Source organism: Rhopalosiphum maidis, chromosome 1 (assembly GCF_003676215.2).
Source record: "Rhopalosiphum maidis isolate BTI-1 chromosome 1, ASM367621v3, whole genome shotgun sequence".
NCBI lineage: Eukaryota > Metazoa > Arthropoda > Insecta > Hemiptera > Aphididae > Rhopalosiphum > Rhopalosiphum maidis.
The window spans coordinates 91397034-91418421 of NC_040877.1; the positions used below are offsets into that span (position 1 = coordinate 91397034).

At 25.3% G+C, this 21388-nt stretch overlaps 1 protein-coding gene across 7 annotated transcripts; it reads left to right on the forward strand.

The window, feature by feature from the left end:
- The first annotated feature begins 1204 nt into the window (after window positions 1-1204).
- Window positions 1205-20373, forward strand: LOC113555153 (2-oxoglutarate dehydrogenase, mitochondrial). 7 transcript variants are annotated; one of them, XM_026959496.2, is made up of 17 exons: window positions 1205-1842; window positions 4452-4708; window positions 4777-4989; window positions 9153-9258; window positions 10582-10644; window positions 10913-11168; window positions 11302-11536; window positions 11630-11809; window positions 13776-13956; window positions 14403-14530; window positions 14593-14745; window positions 14849-15077; window positions 15264-15542; window positions 16182-16360; window positions 16440-16562; window positions 16631-17097; window positions 17459-17591. In XM_026959496.2, the coding sequence occupies exons 2-17, from the start codon at window positions 4457-4459 to the stop codon at window positions 17574-17576; spliced, it is 3162 nt and encodes a 1053-aa protein (XP_026815297.1). In that variant the 5' UTR covers window positions 1205-1842; window positions 4452-4456; the 3' UTR covers window positions 17577-17591. The 7 variants fall into 7 exon arrangements, with proteins under 7 accessions (XP_026815297.1, XP_026815295.1, XP_026815298.1 ...); XM_026959494.1 differs by lacking the exon at window positions 1205-1842 and adding an exon at window positions 2972-3090; XM_026959495.1 differs by lacking the exons at window positions 1205-1842; window positions 17459-17591 and adding exons at window positions 2976-3090; window positions 20023-20373.
- The last annotated feature ends 1015 nt before the right edge of the window (window positions 20374-21388 follow it).

Consider the following 21388-nt stretch of genomic DNA (forward strand, 5'->3'; position numbering starts at 1 on the left):
CACTTCCCAACATTATAAAAACAAACAATGTCTTACTAGTTAATATGTTATATTTATATAAAATGAATTATAAATCTATATACACAAACAAACATTTTATTGTATTTCATTGTCAATTATATTCATCAATCCTCTCAGAATCTAAGATACTAAATAAGTTGGACTTCTTTTCTTGCCTTATTTTAATTTTAATGAATTTGAATGATTATTTAGATCGTCAGCCACCAAGGTCAGGGTTAGACTAGGCCACCAGGACACCGGGATTTTCCCGGTAGGCAGCCTTGAAAATGAGCCTATGGGGGCTGCAGTAGGCTAGTTATTTGGCGCCGGTAATAAGCAGTGCGGGGGTCTTTGTATGTGTAAAAGGGGCTTGTTAAAAAATTATTTCCCGGGCCGTTTGTTTGAGCTAGTTTAACCCTGACTATGGCCTTGTATTAAGCAGTCGATAACAGACATATCACCCACATATAGTGTAGGTATAGATTAATTTCCTAGACCCCTGAAAAAAAACAAATAATATTTTATAGAATGTAATATAAATATTAGAATCATGTTATTCAGGGGCGTATTTAGAAATGTCTTAAGGGAGGGGGGCGGCACAAACAAAAAGTTCAAATTTGCGTACATGGGGCGTAGAGTTGTAAAATATCTCATATAATAAAAATAAGTATAAAATACAGTGAATGGGGGAGGGGGGCACGGGCCCCATGGGGCACCTTCCTTAAATATACCCCTGATGTTATTGATATTATTTTTGTATTATACACACTATTTAATTAGTTTAATTCTTTTTTTTTTATTTTAGTCAACACGTCAGTTTTTGTTTTTACGTTTTGTCCGATCACCATTCACCAGACACCAAGGAATATCTGAAAATTCGAAATGTGTATGTGTTTATTAAGTTTTTTTTATAATAATGAGATAATGTCAATGTGACTAATACATATTATAATTTAATTTTAATTAGTCAACTATTAATATTAGATAAACTTGATGGCGTCTGTCGTCTGGTACATACTATAAAAAAAGTCTATAGTACTATATAGTATAATACAGTGGTACGATAAATGATAACCCGTTATCATTTTACCATTATAGTTTTTCTTTTAAGGTTTCTTATCGATTTTTGTTGCGACGTCGTCTCCCTGACCATCACTACACGAGCTGAATCGAGAGCTGAAGTGCACAACGTTTACCGTCTTGTCGGTCGTCGCGCCCGTATCCTCGTGATAATAGCGTGACACTACACTGTTTTCGCATTTGTTACTTTCTTACTCACTCACTCACTCCCTCTCTCTCACTCTCTCTTAATATACTTCTATTTTCCATATTTTTTCACGTAATTTTCGGTTTGTCCAAGGACTTTCCGGCCGTCATCTCATTATAATACGTAGTACACATGATAGCACGTACCTACACAAGCACGACTTCTTTGCGTCTGATTACTTATTATTTATCATTCGTTCCGGTGGTGGTCAGTTATACAGTTTGTGTCATCGATACCTATTCTCAGACCAGCTTATGAGTTGTGATCACTGCTGTTCAGTTGCTTAGTAGTTCACTACACAGCTGTTTGTGCGGTTATACTAATCGTTCTATTGAGAGATTCTATACCATATCACTCCTAAACCCCATGTAGCTCGCGCCGAGACAAATTACTCGAAACGGTTTTTAATTTTTTTCAATCGATTTATTTTTTTCTCGGGTGTCAACGGGCCCGCGACAACGACAAGCTTGCCACATCAGTCTATAACATACATAATCGATCCGGCGACACCGTCGTCAGATACGATATCCAGTATTCACAGTATCAATCGCACGGTTTTCGTCCGAACGCAGAAAGTAAGTCCAACCGAATATAACGTTCTATCTATTAAGTACTTATTTATAATAATATATATTTTCTACAATAGTTGTATTTTATTTATCGTTATGAACCTTTATCCGGTAGTTTTTGTTGCTTTTTGTCTGTCACACGACGAACCATTTAACTTCTTCCGCTACATCAAATGTCAACTCGTTTTTTTTTTCGACGATTCGTCCCCAACATAGGTGATTATTAGTGCATTTATCCGTGTCATCCTACATATCCTAGGTCAAGGTGACATTTACATAAATCATAATTATTGATGATTTGTGTTTGAACCGTTGGGCCCCAAATAACCCAATTGACACATAGCTGCAATAATTAATACATGAATAGATGCCATTTTTTTCTTATATAAATCACTACCAATTGTTAGCATAACATTTTAACAATGCGTTGGTGTATTATACTATAATTATTTATTGCCATAATAAAATTATATTACTTGCTTAAATATTAAACATTTTATATACAAATAAACAATACATTTACACTTTGTATCATATTATTATACTTTGGTCTAACCTATATTAGATATTATATTATTGTAGTATACCTTATTTGTTTTTATTATTGTATATTTATTTATTTATTATTATTATTATTACTATATCCATAGACGATAGACCTTTAAAGAATAATTAATTTGTCTATAGGTTTATCATGTTATGCATATTGTGTCAGGTGAATATAGGCTTTCTATCATATTATTTCACAGGGACCTATATAGTAAATGATAGTGTATTAGTGTTGTGATACATTGATACTAAATTATCAAGAAACTCTTAAGAATGTATAATTATCAATTTATTCTGATTTCATATGAGTAATTATCTGATTATTTCTACAGTTAATTATTTAATACTTTTAAATAATTGGATGATAAATATTTAATACATAACACGTGTCAAATGTAAAATATTGCTCAATATTAATTCCCATAATCTAACAATTTTGCTTACATTGATAAAAAAGAAAAATTAGTTGTTATTTAAATTACTCAATTATAAAGTAGGTAGTTAACTAGAAATTATATCAAAATGGTATGTGAAAAAATTAATATCAACTTATAAAATAATCAATATTTATTGTAACTCAACATAAATTTAATATCAATAAAATGTATTGGATTATTTTGCTTCTAAACAATATTTTGTCTTATAATGAGAAAAACTAAATGTCCTTGTACCGCTTTCAATTGATGTTTGGCTTTGTACCAAAAAGTAAGATGTTGAATATTCTATTTATAAAATCACTATTTGTCTTACATAAAATTGTAATGAAAATTAAAGAACGAGCATATATATTTTATGTATCCCTATAGATCAGTTCTCAACCTTTTTATATTTGCGTACCACCTAGGTACAGTTTGAAAATTTTTAGATACCACCTGACCATTTTTTTGTTTGCTTATTAGTAATGTATACGTCTATGTTATATGTATAGAATTTTATTTTATTAGGAATTACAAATTATATTTACGTACCCTCTATGAGCGTACCACAGGTTAAGAAGCGCTGCTAAAGATAGTTTAAACTTAAAACAAATACAATTGAAGAAAAATTCATAGGATTTATTAGTAGTTACTAGTTATTAACCTCATATTATCTAAGTTTTTACATCAAAAATTTTCTTTTTCGTGCATATACTAATAAAATGTGAAATATTGAAATATATGGATTATAAACTTCAATATTGTATTTTGTATATTTACATTTACATAATATGTATATTGATAAGTTACAGTAGTTAATAGGTATGTATTCTTAATCAATTTTTAATGATGTTATATGATGAATTACCTATTGATTAAAAACAATACTTAGATACTCTATGTAAATACTTTAATTATTTAGCTGTTTTTTAAATAAATCAAAGAAATATTTCTCAACATTATTGAATTTATTATTTAATTGTACCTAATTAAATTTATATTATTTTTGAACTTTTTTATAACTTATTATACCCTTTCATTTTTATAATACTAATACTTTTTCACTGATTTTACTAAAAAATCCAATATTTGTCTATTGTAAAAAAATATGTACCTTTACTTGTAATTTGTATAGTTAAATGTTTTAATCCCATATTCCACATGAAATCATAGTCATATTCGTAAAAATGTTAGACATTCATTATTTTGAACATATTTTTGTTACACCATTTTAAGTGGTTAAAAGCTTATATTTTTCAAAATAAATGTATTATTATCCTTATAATTTTTAATAGTGTTATTTTTTTTAATAAAAACATGTTTTTAAAAGTAAAATATTTTTTAGAGTAATTTTTTTATGTATAAAAATTTAAGTTTTGTCTATTAGATTATAAGTTATAAGTATTTAAAGTTTAGATTTTTTAAAAAATGTTGTTTTATAATGAACTAAAATAATTTAAAAAATATTTTTCAAAACCATTAGTGTTTTCTAAAATATTGAGCGTTTTAAATTAAATGAGTCATCATGTATTCATAATTTAGTATACAAACCATATAATAAATCTTTGTCTTAAAGTATTTTCAATATTGATGTAAAAATTATTTTATTATTTTTTTGTATCTATTAACATTTATTAATGATTTGTTTAGGAATAATGCATCGAGCACAGTCAGTTGTAAATCAATTAGTTCCTTGTGTGCCAACAATTGTTGGTAGACAAAAATTTGCAACATGGCTAATAGGACCAAAATCTAGATCTCTGATAAGAGCTACTCAATCATTACCCGTTTTAGAGAATAAGTATTCAACTAATGTTAACCAAGAGCAATTTCTTAATGGTACTTCAGCTTCTTACATCGAAGATATGTACAATGCATGGTTAGCAGATCCCAAAAGTGTCAATGTTGTAAGTAAATGTTTAGATTTATTCAAAATATAATACTTTTTATTGCTTATTGTTTTATATTTGTATAGTCTTGGGATACCTTTTTTAAAAACTGTGATGCTGGAGCACAGCCAGGTGCAGCGTATCAGGCACCACCATCATTGGCTCCACCAGGCAAAAATGAGGTGTTGTTGTCTAGTATATTACCTGCAGTTCAAAGTACAACAGCTATTGGTGGAGTATTTAGTGAAAAAATGATTGATGATCATTTGGCAGTACAAGCAATTATAAGATCTTATCAGGTATAATATTGTATGTTATAGTGTTATAGAATCTTATGATTTTAATTTATGGTATGAAATATTAGATACAATTTTTTTCATAAATAAAAATTGAAATAGTAAATTATAATATGTATTTATATTTATGCAATAATAGATATGCAATGGTACTAATAGTATCACATCTGGTCCTTAAAAATATTTTCAGATAATTGACAAAAAAATATAACAATTTCTTATCCTCTTCAAAAGGTCCTTCTTAATTTCTCATATAAAAATTATTGTAGTCTACTTCAATCTTAGTTTATACATGTTGAATATTTATGTATATTTAAATTTATTTCCAACACCGGATTGGCAAGGTATTTCCTACTAATGTTTGTATTAATTTATCAGTTATATATATAAAAAAAAATATGACCAAACACCACTCATAATCGCCCCATATTTTGAGCTGCCCACCAGGTTTACTAGGTAACTAGCCAAACCAATGTAGTCCTGTCTTACATACATGTATAATGTCACGCACAAAATTAATGTTTTTAGGGATCTTAGAATAAATCCGAAATAAATGTAATATCAGAAATATCAATAATAAATAATCATAATGTAACATTTTAGCTATACTTTTATAAAAATATAAACACATTTATAAATTTGAATAGTTAAAATTTAATTTGGATATTATATTTTAATTATTAAGTACAATTTAATTATAATTTAATTTAAACTTTTAGTAACTTGTTATTAGGGTTTGGATTTGAAGGCAAAAGCCTTTTTTTTTAATAATAATAATAATAATAATAGAAAAATAATTTTTATAGAAAAATGTGTCATTAAATATTTAAGACGATTGATGTATTTTTTTTGCCTTTTTTTGGCTTTTTTACTTATAAAAGCCTTTTTGTGTTTAATTTTTAATCGACTTAATAATTTTATGCATAACATGCGTTTTAATGGTACAAATCGTTAAGATCTTCTAAAGACATTGTCGTTTGTTAATTATTTTTAACGGGTTTTATTATCGATATCACTAAATACTTTATCAAGTATTTGGTATGGCCAGTTAATTTAACGTTTATATAAATACCCATACTACCTATCTACAGTGCTCGACTTGGCAAAATTAAAGTAGGGATACTCTGTTTACTTTAAATAAAAAAGCGTCCCTATTACTCATTTAACGTTATTGAGCCATGGGGCCTATGCCTCCATACCTCCTAATACCCCTATTTAAATCATAAAAAATATTTATAAATAGGTAATCAATTAGAGAAAAAATTAGTTAATATAAAACATAGGTAATTAGTAATTATTGTACCTGCTATATATATTATATTAAGAAATAATAACTAACTCAAAAGAATAATTTAAGTAAATAAATAAAAAACATCAATTTTTAACTATTTATTTTTTTAGATGCACAATTTTGAAATAATCCATAAGACAAATTATGATGGTATCTCGTGCGTTTCCCTTAAAATTAATAGTAGGGGTACGCTAAAATTTCTGAAAAATTAGTTGGGGTATTCCGTCCTTCTGCATCCCCTCCAAATCGAGCACGCCTATCTATAGATTAAAATATGTTCATAATGCAGGGATATTAGATTCAAAATTATTTGTCAGTCTGCATTACTGAAGACAGTTTATCTAAGTACATGATAGTGAATTATTTTTTTTAATACAAACTAGTTAAAATATACAATACGTATATAAACTATTTAATTTTCTAATAAATGTTGTAATTGTTTTTTTTTTTTTTTTTTATTAATTATATTGTCTTTAAAGTCATACCCTACTTATTATTATATATCTATATGTGATATTTATTAATTCAACTAATTTTAATATTTGAATAAGCAGTTGGTATAATTAAAATATTTCAACATTTAATAAAAACTAATTGATATTATAGTTGATATTTTTAGTAATATAAATGTATTATTTTTGTGATACTATATGTATTATTTTCAATTTATATTATTAAATTTTGGAACTTTAAAAATGTTGACTGATATTTTTTAAATGTATATTTTATGTTTTAATTGATAATAATATTGATTATATTATTTATTATAATATTTTTTTGGAAAGCTAGACATTATAAACAAGGAATATATTACTTAAGTTTTATACACTATAGGTTCGAGGTCATTTTGTATCTCAAATTGATCCCCTTGGATTTACGAATGCAGATTTGGTAAATGCTCGAAAAAAAGGTAGACCTCATGATGTTGTTCTAAGACAACATTCAATTGGTAAGATTGGGCTAAGAATGTAAATAGACATTTAAGGTATTTTTAAATTGTTTTGTTTTTATGTTATCAGTACTAGTGTGTGCATGTCTAAATTGAGTTTTTCTGTAACCATAAGTAACTAAATTATTAACTATTAATTTTGATCAATTGTGTAATATAATATAATTATTTACATATATATTATACTAATTTTTATTTATATATTTAATAATTCTGTACCAAATTAAATATTTCTAAGAAAAAAAACCAAATGATTTTTTTGTTCAGATTAGACTCAAAATGAATAAATATAAAAATATTAATAAATGTTTTAGTGTTATTATAATCCAAGGCCCATGTGTGAGCATGTACAAAAGTTTATAAAATTTAGGATTTTGGGGGGATAAAATCAAATATGTGGGAAAGTTGATCTCGAATAGATTTGACGACAAATTCAAATCTGTATTCATAATTCTTATCACTTCATTATATCAATTTGTACGTTGGAAATAGAAACGTCTATAATCCTATGTGTATTAAACAAAAACACAAAACCACTGCTTCAAATCCTCTTAAAGTAAATGGTATATTACATAATATACATTTTCTATCTAGTAACAATAATAATAAATAATTAAATAAAAATAATAAAAATAAGGTAAATTACAAACATGAATGAAATTTTATATTATTATTGATGAATAATAATGTTAATTATTTTGTATGATTCAAAATCATTGTTTTTAAGAGATAAAACTTTTACATTTATTATGAATTTTACTATGTACAATGACATTTTTAAAATAGGTTTGTAGATTCATTTTAAGATGGTATATATCTATATTATATACTATGATCCTATTCATACTGTTTATGATTAAGTTGTTAATATCAATAATAAAATAAGTATAAATAATATTAATGTTATAATAATTAAATACTAATCAATTTAATAAGTTTAATATTTTTAATAAAAATGATATCAACTTACAGTAATACTAAAATTAAAATAAACAATTTAACTAGGTACCTATGTTAAAAAAAATATGATAAATACTTAGTGGTATTAGTTGAAAGTTCATCTTTACTCAAAATTGTTTTTCTTATACATTGATACAACATTGAATTCAAATTTAACACATTTATTACAGTGACCTACTAGACATCTAATAATATATAGCTGAACAATTTGTAGTTTAGGCTTATCACTTGAAATTTAAAATATTAGAAATAAGTTTTGATTTACAGATATTTCATTTTAGTTAAAATTTTTATAATTTCAAAAAATTAGGTAGTTGTGAAAAAGTTTTGGTGTATCTCTTGACTTACAATTTACTAATATTTGTATTAATTTCATTTATTTTTATATTTGTAATATATTGATCAATTTAGTTAATGGGAAATTATTTTTGTATAGTTTCTTACTATGTTTAACATATTGATCAATATAAATTATAATATTAATTAAAAAAGTTTGTTTAACAAATATACAATTTAAAATCATCTGAAAAGTTTTTATAATTTATGTGTTATAAATATTATTGTACATCATTATCAATATACATTTTAATACATGCATACAATTTTTATACTGTCTATTTAATTCAAACCATATAATTAGATTTAGAATTCTGAACTTTACCATGTTTATTTGTAATACGATTCAATAGAAAATATGATGTTTAATTATTATAGTCTATAGACAATATTCATACTCAATTTAGTTAGGTATAATAAATTGGGTGGGTACATAATTTATTTGTTTTGAATTTTACTACTGTTTGATAATTTGATAATTATTTGTTACTCTAAAACAGTAAAACATTTAATCATTAGCTTAAAATGTATTAATTTAATACAATTTTTAATTTTTACTAATATAAATTGTTTGTTTGTTTTAAATAAATATGTTTGTGCTTTTTTTTTTTTTTTTGGTCGTCCCATTAGATACGAGGACATCATATTGCACGCCTTGATCCTTTAAATTTAAGTAAAGTCGACCAAGATGATAGACTGCCCCAAGAGATTTTATATGGTTGCTATCCTCCATTTGGTAAGTAGTACAGTTCGCATTGTACATTAAAATCTTAACTGCAATCTTGTGTTGGTTTATTAAATTTGTTTTGTGAGTACAGATCATAGCTATTTAATAATTAATAATATTTAGTTTATTTTAATGCGTAATTTGCATGAGGTTTTAACTAATTTTAAATTTATATAAATCTCAATATATTATGTAGTTAAAAATTTATTACACTTGAAATTTCATTTGATTAGCCCTGAATTCAATATTCAATCTATGTATATTAGGTATTATAATTGTTTTAACATTTATTCAATTTGTTAATAACTTAATTTCTATTGCATGCATGTAATTGATTAATAAATAATTTTTAGATAATATTTTTATAGATTATAAATGTAAAATGTATATTCATTTTTAAATATTTAAAGAAAATAAACACTAATAAATAAACTTCAGATTTTATGAAACTTTTAAGAATACTAATACATATATACCTTATTTACTGAAAAAATATACGTTAGGTAACAACTTAAAATATTAAACTTAAAAAATGTAAATTTATCTTTTATTTTTAGATAAATGTTATATATTATTAATTAGATTTTCATTTAATTATATTTTAGTATAAAAAGAAGAGCGATATTTTCAAATTGTTTTTGTTAATTTATAATTATACATAATATAAATGCATACAATTTGATTTGTATTTAAATTACTGCATTTTGTTATTAACACAAACTATTAGCCATTCTTTCCTAATTTATTAAAAACAGGTTCATAAAATTTGCTTTTTGTTCATTGCTGCTTGTTTTGTCAATCTTGCTTTTTCATATATATTTATAATTTAGCTCCAATTTTATAACGACAAGTTAGTATCAGACCATTAAATTCTATTTTTTACTAATACTCAAGGCCCTATACTTTTTACAAATGAATGAACTCTGGTGACACATTTTATATATATCAGGAAAATAATTTGTTTAGAAAATATTAATCAACATTAATTTGTTAAGATATCAAACTCTTTAATTATTTAATAATGATTTAAATAATTTTGAAAGTTATAAAATTGTTTTGTTAAATTTCATAAAACAATTTGTAATCATTTATTTAATGATGTAGATTAGTAATACAATTTAACTTATTAGATATTATTTTATTTTAGTTTTAATAATTTTATTCTTAATACAATGATCTTTTACTTTTCACTTATAAGCACTTATTAGAAATAATTATTTTAACAATTTTTTTTTTCATTTTTCACTAATTAAGTATTTCTATTTTAAACTTAATTAATATTTTTATTGATTTTTGGACTTGTTTTTTTTTAAACTGAGAGTTTATTTGTAGGCAAACCACCCGATAATACTACATATTCTCAACACCTACAGAATAAAGTAGCCGAATTAATGGGTATGTAGTAAGTTTGTGCTATTTATATACATATTTTTATTATTATTTATGCATGCTATACATTATGATGATTTTGTGTGTGTTTTGATTGATTTTTAACTAACATGACTATTTATTTAAATTTTGCGTATCTGTATAATCTCATTATTTAGGTGCACCTTCACGAAAAGATAATGTATTTTTACATTTGTTTTATTATTACTATTATTATTATTTTTATTGTTATTTTTTGAGTTAATTCAACTTCTTTTTTCTAATTAAATAACAGAGGAAGCTGATATGGAACGTGTATTTAAGTTACCATCTACAACATTTATTGGTGGCAAAGAAAATGCATTACCATTAAAAGAAATTTTGAACCGTTTAGAAAATACGTATTGTCGTTCAATTGGTGTAGAATTCATGTTTATTAATTCATTAGAACAATGTAATTGGATTAGACAGAGAATGGAAACACCAGGCATAATGGAAATGGAGAAAGAACAAAAAAGGCTCATATTAGCCCGACTTACTCGAGCCACAGGGTATAAATTAAATTTATTAATTTGATAAAAATTACAGTATTTAGAATTTATATTCAATTTTACATGCATCTTAATTATTCCTAACAGCATAATAATTTTTTTTAGTGTATAAAATGTTTGGGTTTTTTATTAGATTTGAATCCTTTTTGGCTCGTAAATGGTCTAGCGAAAAACGGTTTGGCTTAGAGGGGTGTGAAATTTTAATACCAGCTATGAAACAAGTTATAGATAAGTCTACTGAATATGGTGTAGAATCAGTTATTATGGGTATGCCTCATCGTGGAAGATTAAATGTTTTAGCAAATATTTGTCGTAAACCTTTAAGTCAAATATTTACTCAATTTGCCGCATTGGAAGCTGAAGATGACGTAATTTATTATTTAATTTTTAATTTATTCACATTTTAGAATGATTACTAAATCTATTAAAAACCAAATTATTTAAATAAATATTATTTTTAGGGATCAGGAGATGTGAAGTATCATTTGGGTACCTACATAGAACGTTTAAATCGAGCAACAAACAAGAATGTACGTTTAGCTGTTGTAGCCAATCCATCACATTTAGAAGCTGTAGATCCGGTGGTACAAGGAAAAACTAGAGCTGAACAGTTCTATAGAGGAGATGGTGAAGGAAAAAAAGTTAGTATTCTAACCTAACCTAACCTAAGTAAATTATATTGTAAAAATTATAATTAATAAGTAAATATAAGATATAACATTATTATTAATTAAGAAATAATTACTCCATGTGAATGGCATAGTTATAAATTAAAATTGCACTTTTATATTTTTAATATAAAATAATCAAAATAAAATTAATTTAAATATAAATGTGGATATTAACCACGACATTACAGCAGCACATCACCTTCAATAACATTTAAACCAAAGACATTTGGTCTACCAACTAGATATAAAAATCACCAAAAGTAAATCATCTCAAGTTACTTTTACACTTTGCCCTGATATTTACCCAACCATAAAACATAAGACCAAGTACCTAAGTATTATTTTAGATAAGTGCTTTACTTCCTCATCTAAACAACAACAAAACAACTTGCTAATAGCAGACTCAATATTTTTTGCTCCTTCCTAAAGTCTATGTACAATTTTAAAACTACAATATTATTATACAATACAATGATCAGACCTAACTGGTCATATACCATACAAATTTGAGGACCATCCAACTTTCCAATAGGTCCAGTCTTTTCAAAATATAACTATCTATACTTTAACTAGTGACCCATGGTACATATCCAACTACTCACTTCATAAAAACTTACAAATTAAAAATGTCTCAGATTTTATTAAACTCCATTACAAGTATTTACAACCGTTTCCTTACTAAATTTAACTCGAGTATTAATCTAGGGTATACATTGGTGGCCCTATTTTTTTCTGTACCAATATGGCTTAACTCAATTTTATACTGCACTGGTACTGTCAAAATTTAATAAATATACTTAAATAATAATTATTGAAAAATATTTTATAAATAATATATTATTTTAATCTTTATTGTAGTTGATATTACTTGATAGTTGTAGATTATAATCACGGATCAAAATTAAAAAATATATTTATCACTGTCTTATTAACTTTTTAAGATTGTGATATAAATATAAACTATTAAAAATTAGTAAAAATCAATTTCACGTTATTCATTTTGTTAATTATTTAAGAACTCTTCATTTCAAACTCCAAATTATTTATTAATTTTCAGTTAACTATATGCTGACAGCTTACACTATTTTTTTTTCTATAATATATTGCTTACTTCTTTATTAGTATATATATGTTAATATCAAAAAATGTATTTGAATTAATGATATTGGTCATTATAAATTAAGTGTTAAAAGTTAAATCTATGAATTATATTTATAGATAATGACAGTATAATAAAGATTCAAAGTAACATAATAGGCAATATAAATATAAATGCTTGCCTGATTATTACTATTAATTTAATAGAAATAGAATTATTTTGAAAAAAACCTATATTATATTCATTATTTGGGCAAAGAAGTTATGAATTTTGAAATTTCACATCTATGATAAGGTATATTGTAGAAACAATTTTTTGAAAAAAAAAACTAATGTTGCATCTTGATGTGTAGATTGGTTGTGAGACTTTTGCAAATAGGCTAAAATGTATAAAAGAAACCCCCCGCCCTATCTTAAAAAAAAATATATATTTAACTATTTTTACTGTATTTTGATGATGGTGGAAAAATTTAGCAGTCCTATTTTAAAACTGAATTGACATCTCTGTACTAATCCCCTTATTAAATATATAGCTACATTTTACATCCCTAATAAACTCTTTTAAAGATTTAAACAAAATTGAAATTGTGATTTTTTATACTAGTGATTGTAAATTTAATTAATTAATGTTAGTAGGTGGTTATCAATAAGTATATTTCTTAAAATTCTTTCAATATATCATTGATGTTTATGTATTATACAAATTACTTGTTGTGTTATGGTTTACAGATTGTTTTATATTTCTTAATAATATATATATATATATATATAAATATGTGATAGTTATATAGTATATTGTATTTAGTGTATAACTAAGTTATTATTGTTTTTAATTAAGGTAATGTCAGTTTTACTTCATGGAGATGCAGCATTTTGTGGCCAAGGTGTTGTGTATGAAACGTTTCATTTATCTGATCTTCCTGATTATACTACTCATGGAACAATTCATATTGTTGTAAACAATCAAATTGGTTTCACCACTGATCCGCGACATTCACGATCATCACCGTATTGTACCGGTAAAGTTTTCAAAATATATTAACATTCATAAAATATGAAATGATTAAATAAATAATTGATTCAAATTAATTTATATATGCACATTATTATACTGTAAAAAATAAATATATAATACCAGTTCAGGGGACTTAAGGTGTATATGTATTTTATGAATAATAATAGGTTACCAGAATCCAGCCACATTCAATACATTTTTCTACAATATAAACTTAAATCATAAATTATTAATTCTTCAAAAACATGTCAACATTTGTATAAAGATATAATATGTACATTAACTTATATTTTCTTTTTTAATATTAAGTTAATGCAGACTAAAAACCTTTATCATCTTCACCTCAAATAAATGTATATAAAAAAAAAAATAAGTATCATATTGTATATGTTTAAATCAGTATTAAAATAATATCAAATTAAATTTTAAATATTATATTGTTTGTTATAGATGTTGCTAGAGTAGTAAATGCTCCAATTTTCCATGTCAACTCTGATGATCCAGAAGCAGTCATGCATGTCTGTAATATTGCTGCTGAATGGAGAAATGTTTTCCATAAAGATGTTGTCATTGACCTTGTAATTATTTAGTAATAAATATATATTTATGTTTATATTTAATTTCTATATTTCAATTAAAGGTAAGCTATAGAAGATATGGTCATAATGAAATAGATGAACCCATGTTTACACAACCTATTATGTACAAAGTAATAAAAAAAACCCCACCAGTTTTGGACAAATATGCAGAAAAATTAATTGAAGAAAAAGTAGTTACAAAAGAAGAAGTTAAAGTAATAAGTTACATTTTATATTTACAATTTTTACAATTTTAAATATAAAAATATTAATTTATATAGTGTATAATTCTTAATATAATTACACTTTATGTTTTAGGACGTTTGGGATAAATATGATAAAATTTGTGAAGAAGCTTATTTGACTTCACGAAAAGAAACGACCATCAAATATAAAGATTGGTTAGATTCTCCGTGGTCAGGATTTTTCGAGGGTAAAGATCCTTTAAAAGCTTCAAAGTCTGGAGTTAAAGAAGAAACATTAACACATATTGGTAAACGATTTTCATCTCCTCCTCCAAATGCTGCTGAGTTTGTTATACATAGAGGTATATTTAAAAGTATTACTCATTTATTATACTTTTTTTAGTGAAAGGGAAGGAGTATTGGAGATTTAACTAATAAAATATATTTAATATACCACAAACAGTTTAAATTATTAATTTAAGGTTTTACTAAAATTAGATGATACATTAATACAAATTATACTTTTTAATATAAAAATTTGATTTTAGGTATTGAAAGAATTTTAAAGGCTCGCATGCAAATGGTTGAAAATCGTACAGTTGACTGGGCATTGGGAGAGGCAATGGCTTTTGGATCTCTGTTAAAAGATGGAGTTCATGTTCGATTAAGTGGACAAGATGTTGAAAGAGGCACATTTTCTCATCGACATCATGTACTTCATCACCAACTTGTTGACAAAGCCACTTACAGACCTCTGTGCAATTTATATCCTGATCAGGCACCATATACTGTATGCAATAGTTCTTTGTCTGAATTTGCTGTGTTGGGTAACTTTTTTTATATTTTAATTTAATTAATATATGCAAGCAGTGGCTTGAACTTTTTTTCCTCGTGTCATATTTATTATTGTTTTACCACCGCCATCTATTCTCTTAAAATCCCTTTTTTATTTTGCTTATCAAATCTTTTCCTAAAGACTTAATAAATTCTCCCCTGGATATAAAATTAATAAATTCGTTCAATATTTCTATTTAATACTTTAACACACCTAAGGTACTGTTGTCCATTTGTTTATTTATTACTATTAGTTATTAGTTGAGCGCGGATTTATATTCTCTTAAAATAGCAAAAATATGATGCTTATATTCTATTAAAAATTTGAATATATGCTTTAAATATTAAAATATGAAAAAATATACTTTTTTTATTAATTTATTTTTTAACATTAAAATTAATAAATATAAATAATAATTAATGAATAATAACATTGTTAAAGTAAATTAGTATTCACTCTTTCAATTATAGCATCTTAATAACAGTGTGGTCTTTAATAGGTATAGATAAAAAAATACAAACCTATGCAAGTACAATGCATTTCAAATATTTTTTTTTATTATTTGATATTTTGTCTGATTTTGGGTTTGATAATTTCGATATATTTAATTTAAAATATGTCATGTTTCAAGGTTTTGAATTAGGATTTTCAATGACTAATCCAAATGCTTTGGTATGCTGGGAAGCACAGTTTGGTGACTTCAATAACACTGCTCAATGTATAATTGATCAATTTATTGGCTCTGGGCAAGCTAAATGGGTTAGACAATCTGGTCTTGTTATGCTACTGCCTCACGGTCTTGAAGGAATGGTAATACATCAATATATTATTATTGTTATTGATGTTCATATTTAATTAATTTAAATTTAATTGTTTTTGTATCTTTCAGGGACCAGAACATTCATCAGCCAGACTTGAAAGATTCTTGCAAATGAGTTCTGATGATCCAGATTATTTTCCCCCAGAAAGTGATGAATTTGCTGTACGTCAATTGCATGATATTAATTGGATTGTAAGTATAAATTTTATTTTTTATTTAAATATTTATTTATAAAAAACATGCTATTTTTTCTTATTAAGGTTGCAAATTGTTCTACACCAGCTAATTATTTCCACATACTTCGTCGTCAAATTGCTCTACCGTTCCGTAAACCACTCATTATGATGACTCCTAAATCTTTGTTACGTCACCCTGAAGCTAAATCTAGTTTTGATGAAATGAATGAGGATACAGAATTTTTGAGAATAATCCCAGAAAAGGGTACTGCAGCTGATAATGCAAGCAATGTTAAACGATTGATATTCTGTTCTGGAAGAGTATACTACGATTTAACCAAAGCAAGAGAAGAACATAATCTTGTAGATACTGTAGCTATTGCTCGAGTTGAACAAATATCACCATTCCCATTTGATTTGGTCAAACAAGAATGTGCCAAGTACCCTAACGCAGATATTTTATGGTCACAGGAAGAACATAAAAATCAAGGACCATGGCCTTATGTACAACCAAGGTTTCACACAGTATTGAACAACACCAAGTCTATTGGGTGAGTTAACTTAAACATTTTTTGGGGAATATAAGAGTATTATTAGAATAGAAATATAAACATATGTATGGTAATATTATTTGGTGGTTCCAGTAGTTTACAAAGCATATTTTTTGTTTTGTTTTTATATTGTATTAGTATTATATTATTATATCTACTATACAATTAATTTAATTTAAAAAATAGTACAAAATAAATATTTTTACATGAGAAGAAACAAGAAGAATTTTTTTACAAGTTTATGACTAACTACATAAACTTATATTTTAATTGCCTTACTTACCCTACTTATATTTAAACAAAATACATCCAGAGAGAGAGTAGGTATAGGAAAAAAAATAGTATTTTGTTATTTGTGCAGGCCGTTTGTTAAAAATTCTGACGGATTTTTTTCACGAATATTTTCTTCGTGGTCAAATGACGGTGTTACAAAAACAAGTTTATCCGACCAGAAAAATTCAACTCAAAGTATTAGGTGAGATTTCAATAAATATGTTTATTTTAAATTCTGAGCTAGACAAGAGATGTATTGTTTAAGAATAATTGAATGATGTTAGTTTTTATTTTATTAGTTTTCATGTTGTGGAACAGTAAAAATGATTACAATGAAGTGGTAGTGGTTTCTGGTTGAACATTTAATATAGTTGGTATTTTTATGAAGGGCAGATTATATTAAGTTAATACAAAGCTGCTCATAAGTTGTTTAATTTCTTAATTAAAACATTGGAAATGTAGTCACAATATTTTTTTATAACCGTTTAAAGTATTTTAACCTAACTATCTATTCCATTGTACACTGTTCACCACCTCACCCATCTGGACACATATAAAAAGTGAGCATACAACATTTTTTTATTGTTCAAATCATGTGTTAAATTTTCAATACATTTTTTTTTTTAAAAGCACTTTTGCTATTTTGCAAAACAAATCTTTGAATAAATATCAATAAAAGTAGTGTTTTTTTACAAAAAAAAAAAAAATGTATTGAAAATTTAACACATGATTTGAACAATAAAAAAATGTCTAAATTCACTTATTTGAAACATGTGTCTAGAGATTACCAAAAGTAGTTAGATTCATACATTTTAGTTTTAATTATACAATTTATTAATACATAAAACTATACATCTTAAAATACATATACAAGGGGGAGGGGAATAAACAGTGTTTGGCGAAATTGATGTGTCGATATTAACAGTAGCCTTCAGAATCGATATACACCTTAGGGCTACTTTGACTTTAGTACTCTTTAGTCTTTATAAATACATTCAACAATTTTTTATATTTTACATACTTGATATTAATAGTATATATATATATTACATGTTGATGAAGTTGCATCAATGAAATTGGTGGCTCCTGCCCTTAATCTAGATTCTTAAACTAATTTGTATGGTTTCAGATGTTTATGATGTTTGATATCTTAAAAGAGTTATCTAAGAATGGGATTGATTTGGTGATCTAAACTCGTTTTTTATTTTGTGAGAAAACCTTTGGATTTCATTTGTTATTGTTACCATTATCATTTTGCAATGCGTGCATTCGCCGTTTCATTCGAACCAGTAGAATGCAATGATATTCTGAAGGTCGATTTTTTCATTTTTTATAGCCTTGTATGACATTGATGTTAGATTTACTGACATAACCCCACAGTTTAATGCCACAAGTCAAAATCGGTTTTATAATAGATACAAATTGTAGTAGACTTTGTTTTCAAAGTTTTAACTTTAAATGGGGTCTGACTAATCAAAAATTTTTTTCTTGTAGACTCAATGTCTCCCATTTAAATGAAATTTAAAGTGTATTTTTAGGCATTTAACCTATAATATTTTTGTGGAGTTGATGATTGATTGATTGAGTATAATTCAAGTATTTTTGGGATTTGCATAACGTATAGTCAATGTGTACCGATTTTTTGCATTTTAATTGCCTTATTGTTGACAAACAGCTATCTTTGTGGTGTTTGGTATGTAGTAACTATAGATAGGCCCCAAGACACTACTCTGTGGTATTCCTATTGGTATATTTTTTCCATTTAGTTACCAATTCTTTGTATCTATCTCACAATTGATGTTATGTATGATTCAAGAAGTGTACATCAGATATTACAGATAATAGACGGTATCCGTCTTGATAGTATTTAAAGTGTAGGTTAACAAAATGAGTAACATGAAGTTACCCCGCAAAATGTTGGTCTGCTACTCCATTTACCTAAACTTTAAATAGGTATTTATAAATACTAACTACATAGATAAGGTATATAAAATATTGATATAAACATTTGGTGATAAATTCAAGTATCTTTGGTTATTTATATTTAAATTATAATATAATAATATAATTGAATTTTTTTAAAACAGGTTTTGTGTGAAATTCCTGTTTTTTTCCGATTATTTTGAAAATAACTTGGAATTTTTAATTTTGATCTCCTCGAAGTACCAACTATAGTTTCACAGTTCTCCTAAAAAAAGTTGAAAATCAAATAATTTTTTTACTATTAATTACATAAATAAAATAATATATATTGTAAAATCAATACATTTTATTGCTCTTTTTAAAATATTAAAATATTGGTGTTTTTAATAAAATAAGTCAAGGTTAGGTTTAGGTTAGCATAATGTATTATCTTGTAAGTACTTAAAACTGAATACATATAAAATATATTATATATAATTACTTTTAATGAGGTAATGAGTATAATGAATGCTTAAATGATATAATAATATATTTTTATTATCTAAGAATGAGTGTTTTAATTAAAAATATAAACAAATCATCATGAATTGAATGATTTTACTAATCTGACACGGATTTGATTAATATTTGTTTTTTCTAGAAACAGATGATTTTTAATACTTTTACATGTTTTGGAAAATATGTTTATTTACTACATATAATTGAAAATTATTGTATTTGTTTTTATAGTTATGCTGGACGACCAACAGCGGCATCATCTGCAACTGGAAGTAAAATGCAACATTTGAAAGAGTTAAAAGCACTTCTCGATCGATCATTCGCAGTTTAAAATTAGTAAATAAAACATAAATTATTTAAATATCAACATATTATCCAAGTATGTGGTAGATGTTATAAATCAAATTCTCTGTATCCTTAAAATATAATATGCCAACACTTTATGTATGATTCAAATTTATACATACATTGTATTAAAAATTGTTAATTTATTATTTAATAAAATGTTATTAGTATTTAATTGTATCATAGTATTTGATTTACAGCTTTAAATATAAGTACTTTTTTTTAAACTTACTTAAATATTATCAATTTTAAAAACTTATTTGTTTTTAATTTTTCGAAGAGTTTTGTTATCACACCTAAAGATTTTAATATCTACTATAGACTTTGTTTATTGAATTCACAAAATGTTTGCATACAAAATCAATCTAAATTATGTACTTATACTATTATATGTGAAAGTATTTATAAGATAGTGAATATTTAAATTGACTACCAAAAATGTATTTAGTTAACTGAGTCTTCAGTATTGTATGTTATGTTATATTATTATGGTAGTCGTTAATAATTTAAATAATTTAATGATTTATACCTACTACAAAAGTATTCTTTTAAACAATCACTAATGTTATTGACTTAATGCACCAATTACCTATGATCAACTTGTATGATTAAAACTATAAAGTGTTATTCGTTAAAATATATTTTGGTCCACACTACAGACTTTTAATTTATGTGTTGTATATTTATATGTTACATCAGAATAATTTAACATTCTGGGAAGTCACGTTTTATCTTAGCACTTTGAGATGTTTTTTTTTTCAAAATGCTATCTGGTAAAGTAATTGCTATTACTACATTTTTAATTGCCCCCTCCTTACCCAGTTATTATATACAGAAATCTGAGGGGTCTTTATCTTACTAAAATTATTATATACTTTTTTTAAAAATATTTATTAATTTGAATTTGTTTAAAAATTTTGATTATTAAAAAAAATTAATAGTTTACAATAAATAATTAAAAGAAAAATATTGTGTTGCTTTGGACCCCCTAAACAAATGGGCCTGAGTGTATAATAACTATCAATTATGGCATTATCAAACATGTAACTGAAATGGGCATATGTAAATTGCGCCAAAAGCAACATAAAGAAAAAAAAGTGGGCAAGTGGGTATCGCTCTGCTGTATAGTAGAGATGGAGAGTAGGCCATTAGTCACTATAATGGATGTGTTAAATTTAAATGCAATGACAGGTATCATTGTATACGAAAAACGATTTTGAACGGAGATGACTTGTCAGTCAATGATAATTAG

What these genes read in the sequence shown, in the direction of transcription:
- LOC113555153 (XM_026959494.1), top strand. Translation starts at nt 3,045, where the DNA reads ATGTCCTTGTACCGCTTTCAATTGATGTTTGGCTTTGTACCAAAAA. An exon ending in TGCATGATATTAATTGGATT is followed by an intron (nt 16,563 to 16,630) that starts GTAAGTATAAAT and finishes TTTCTTATTAAG; the next exon opens with GTTGCAAATTGTTCTACACC. An exon ending in AACAACACCAAGTCTATTGG is followed by an intron (nt 17,098 to 17,458) that starts GTGAGTTAACTT and finishes TTATTTGTGCAG; the next exon opens with GCCGTTTGTTAAAAATTCTG.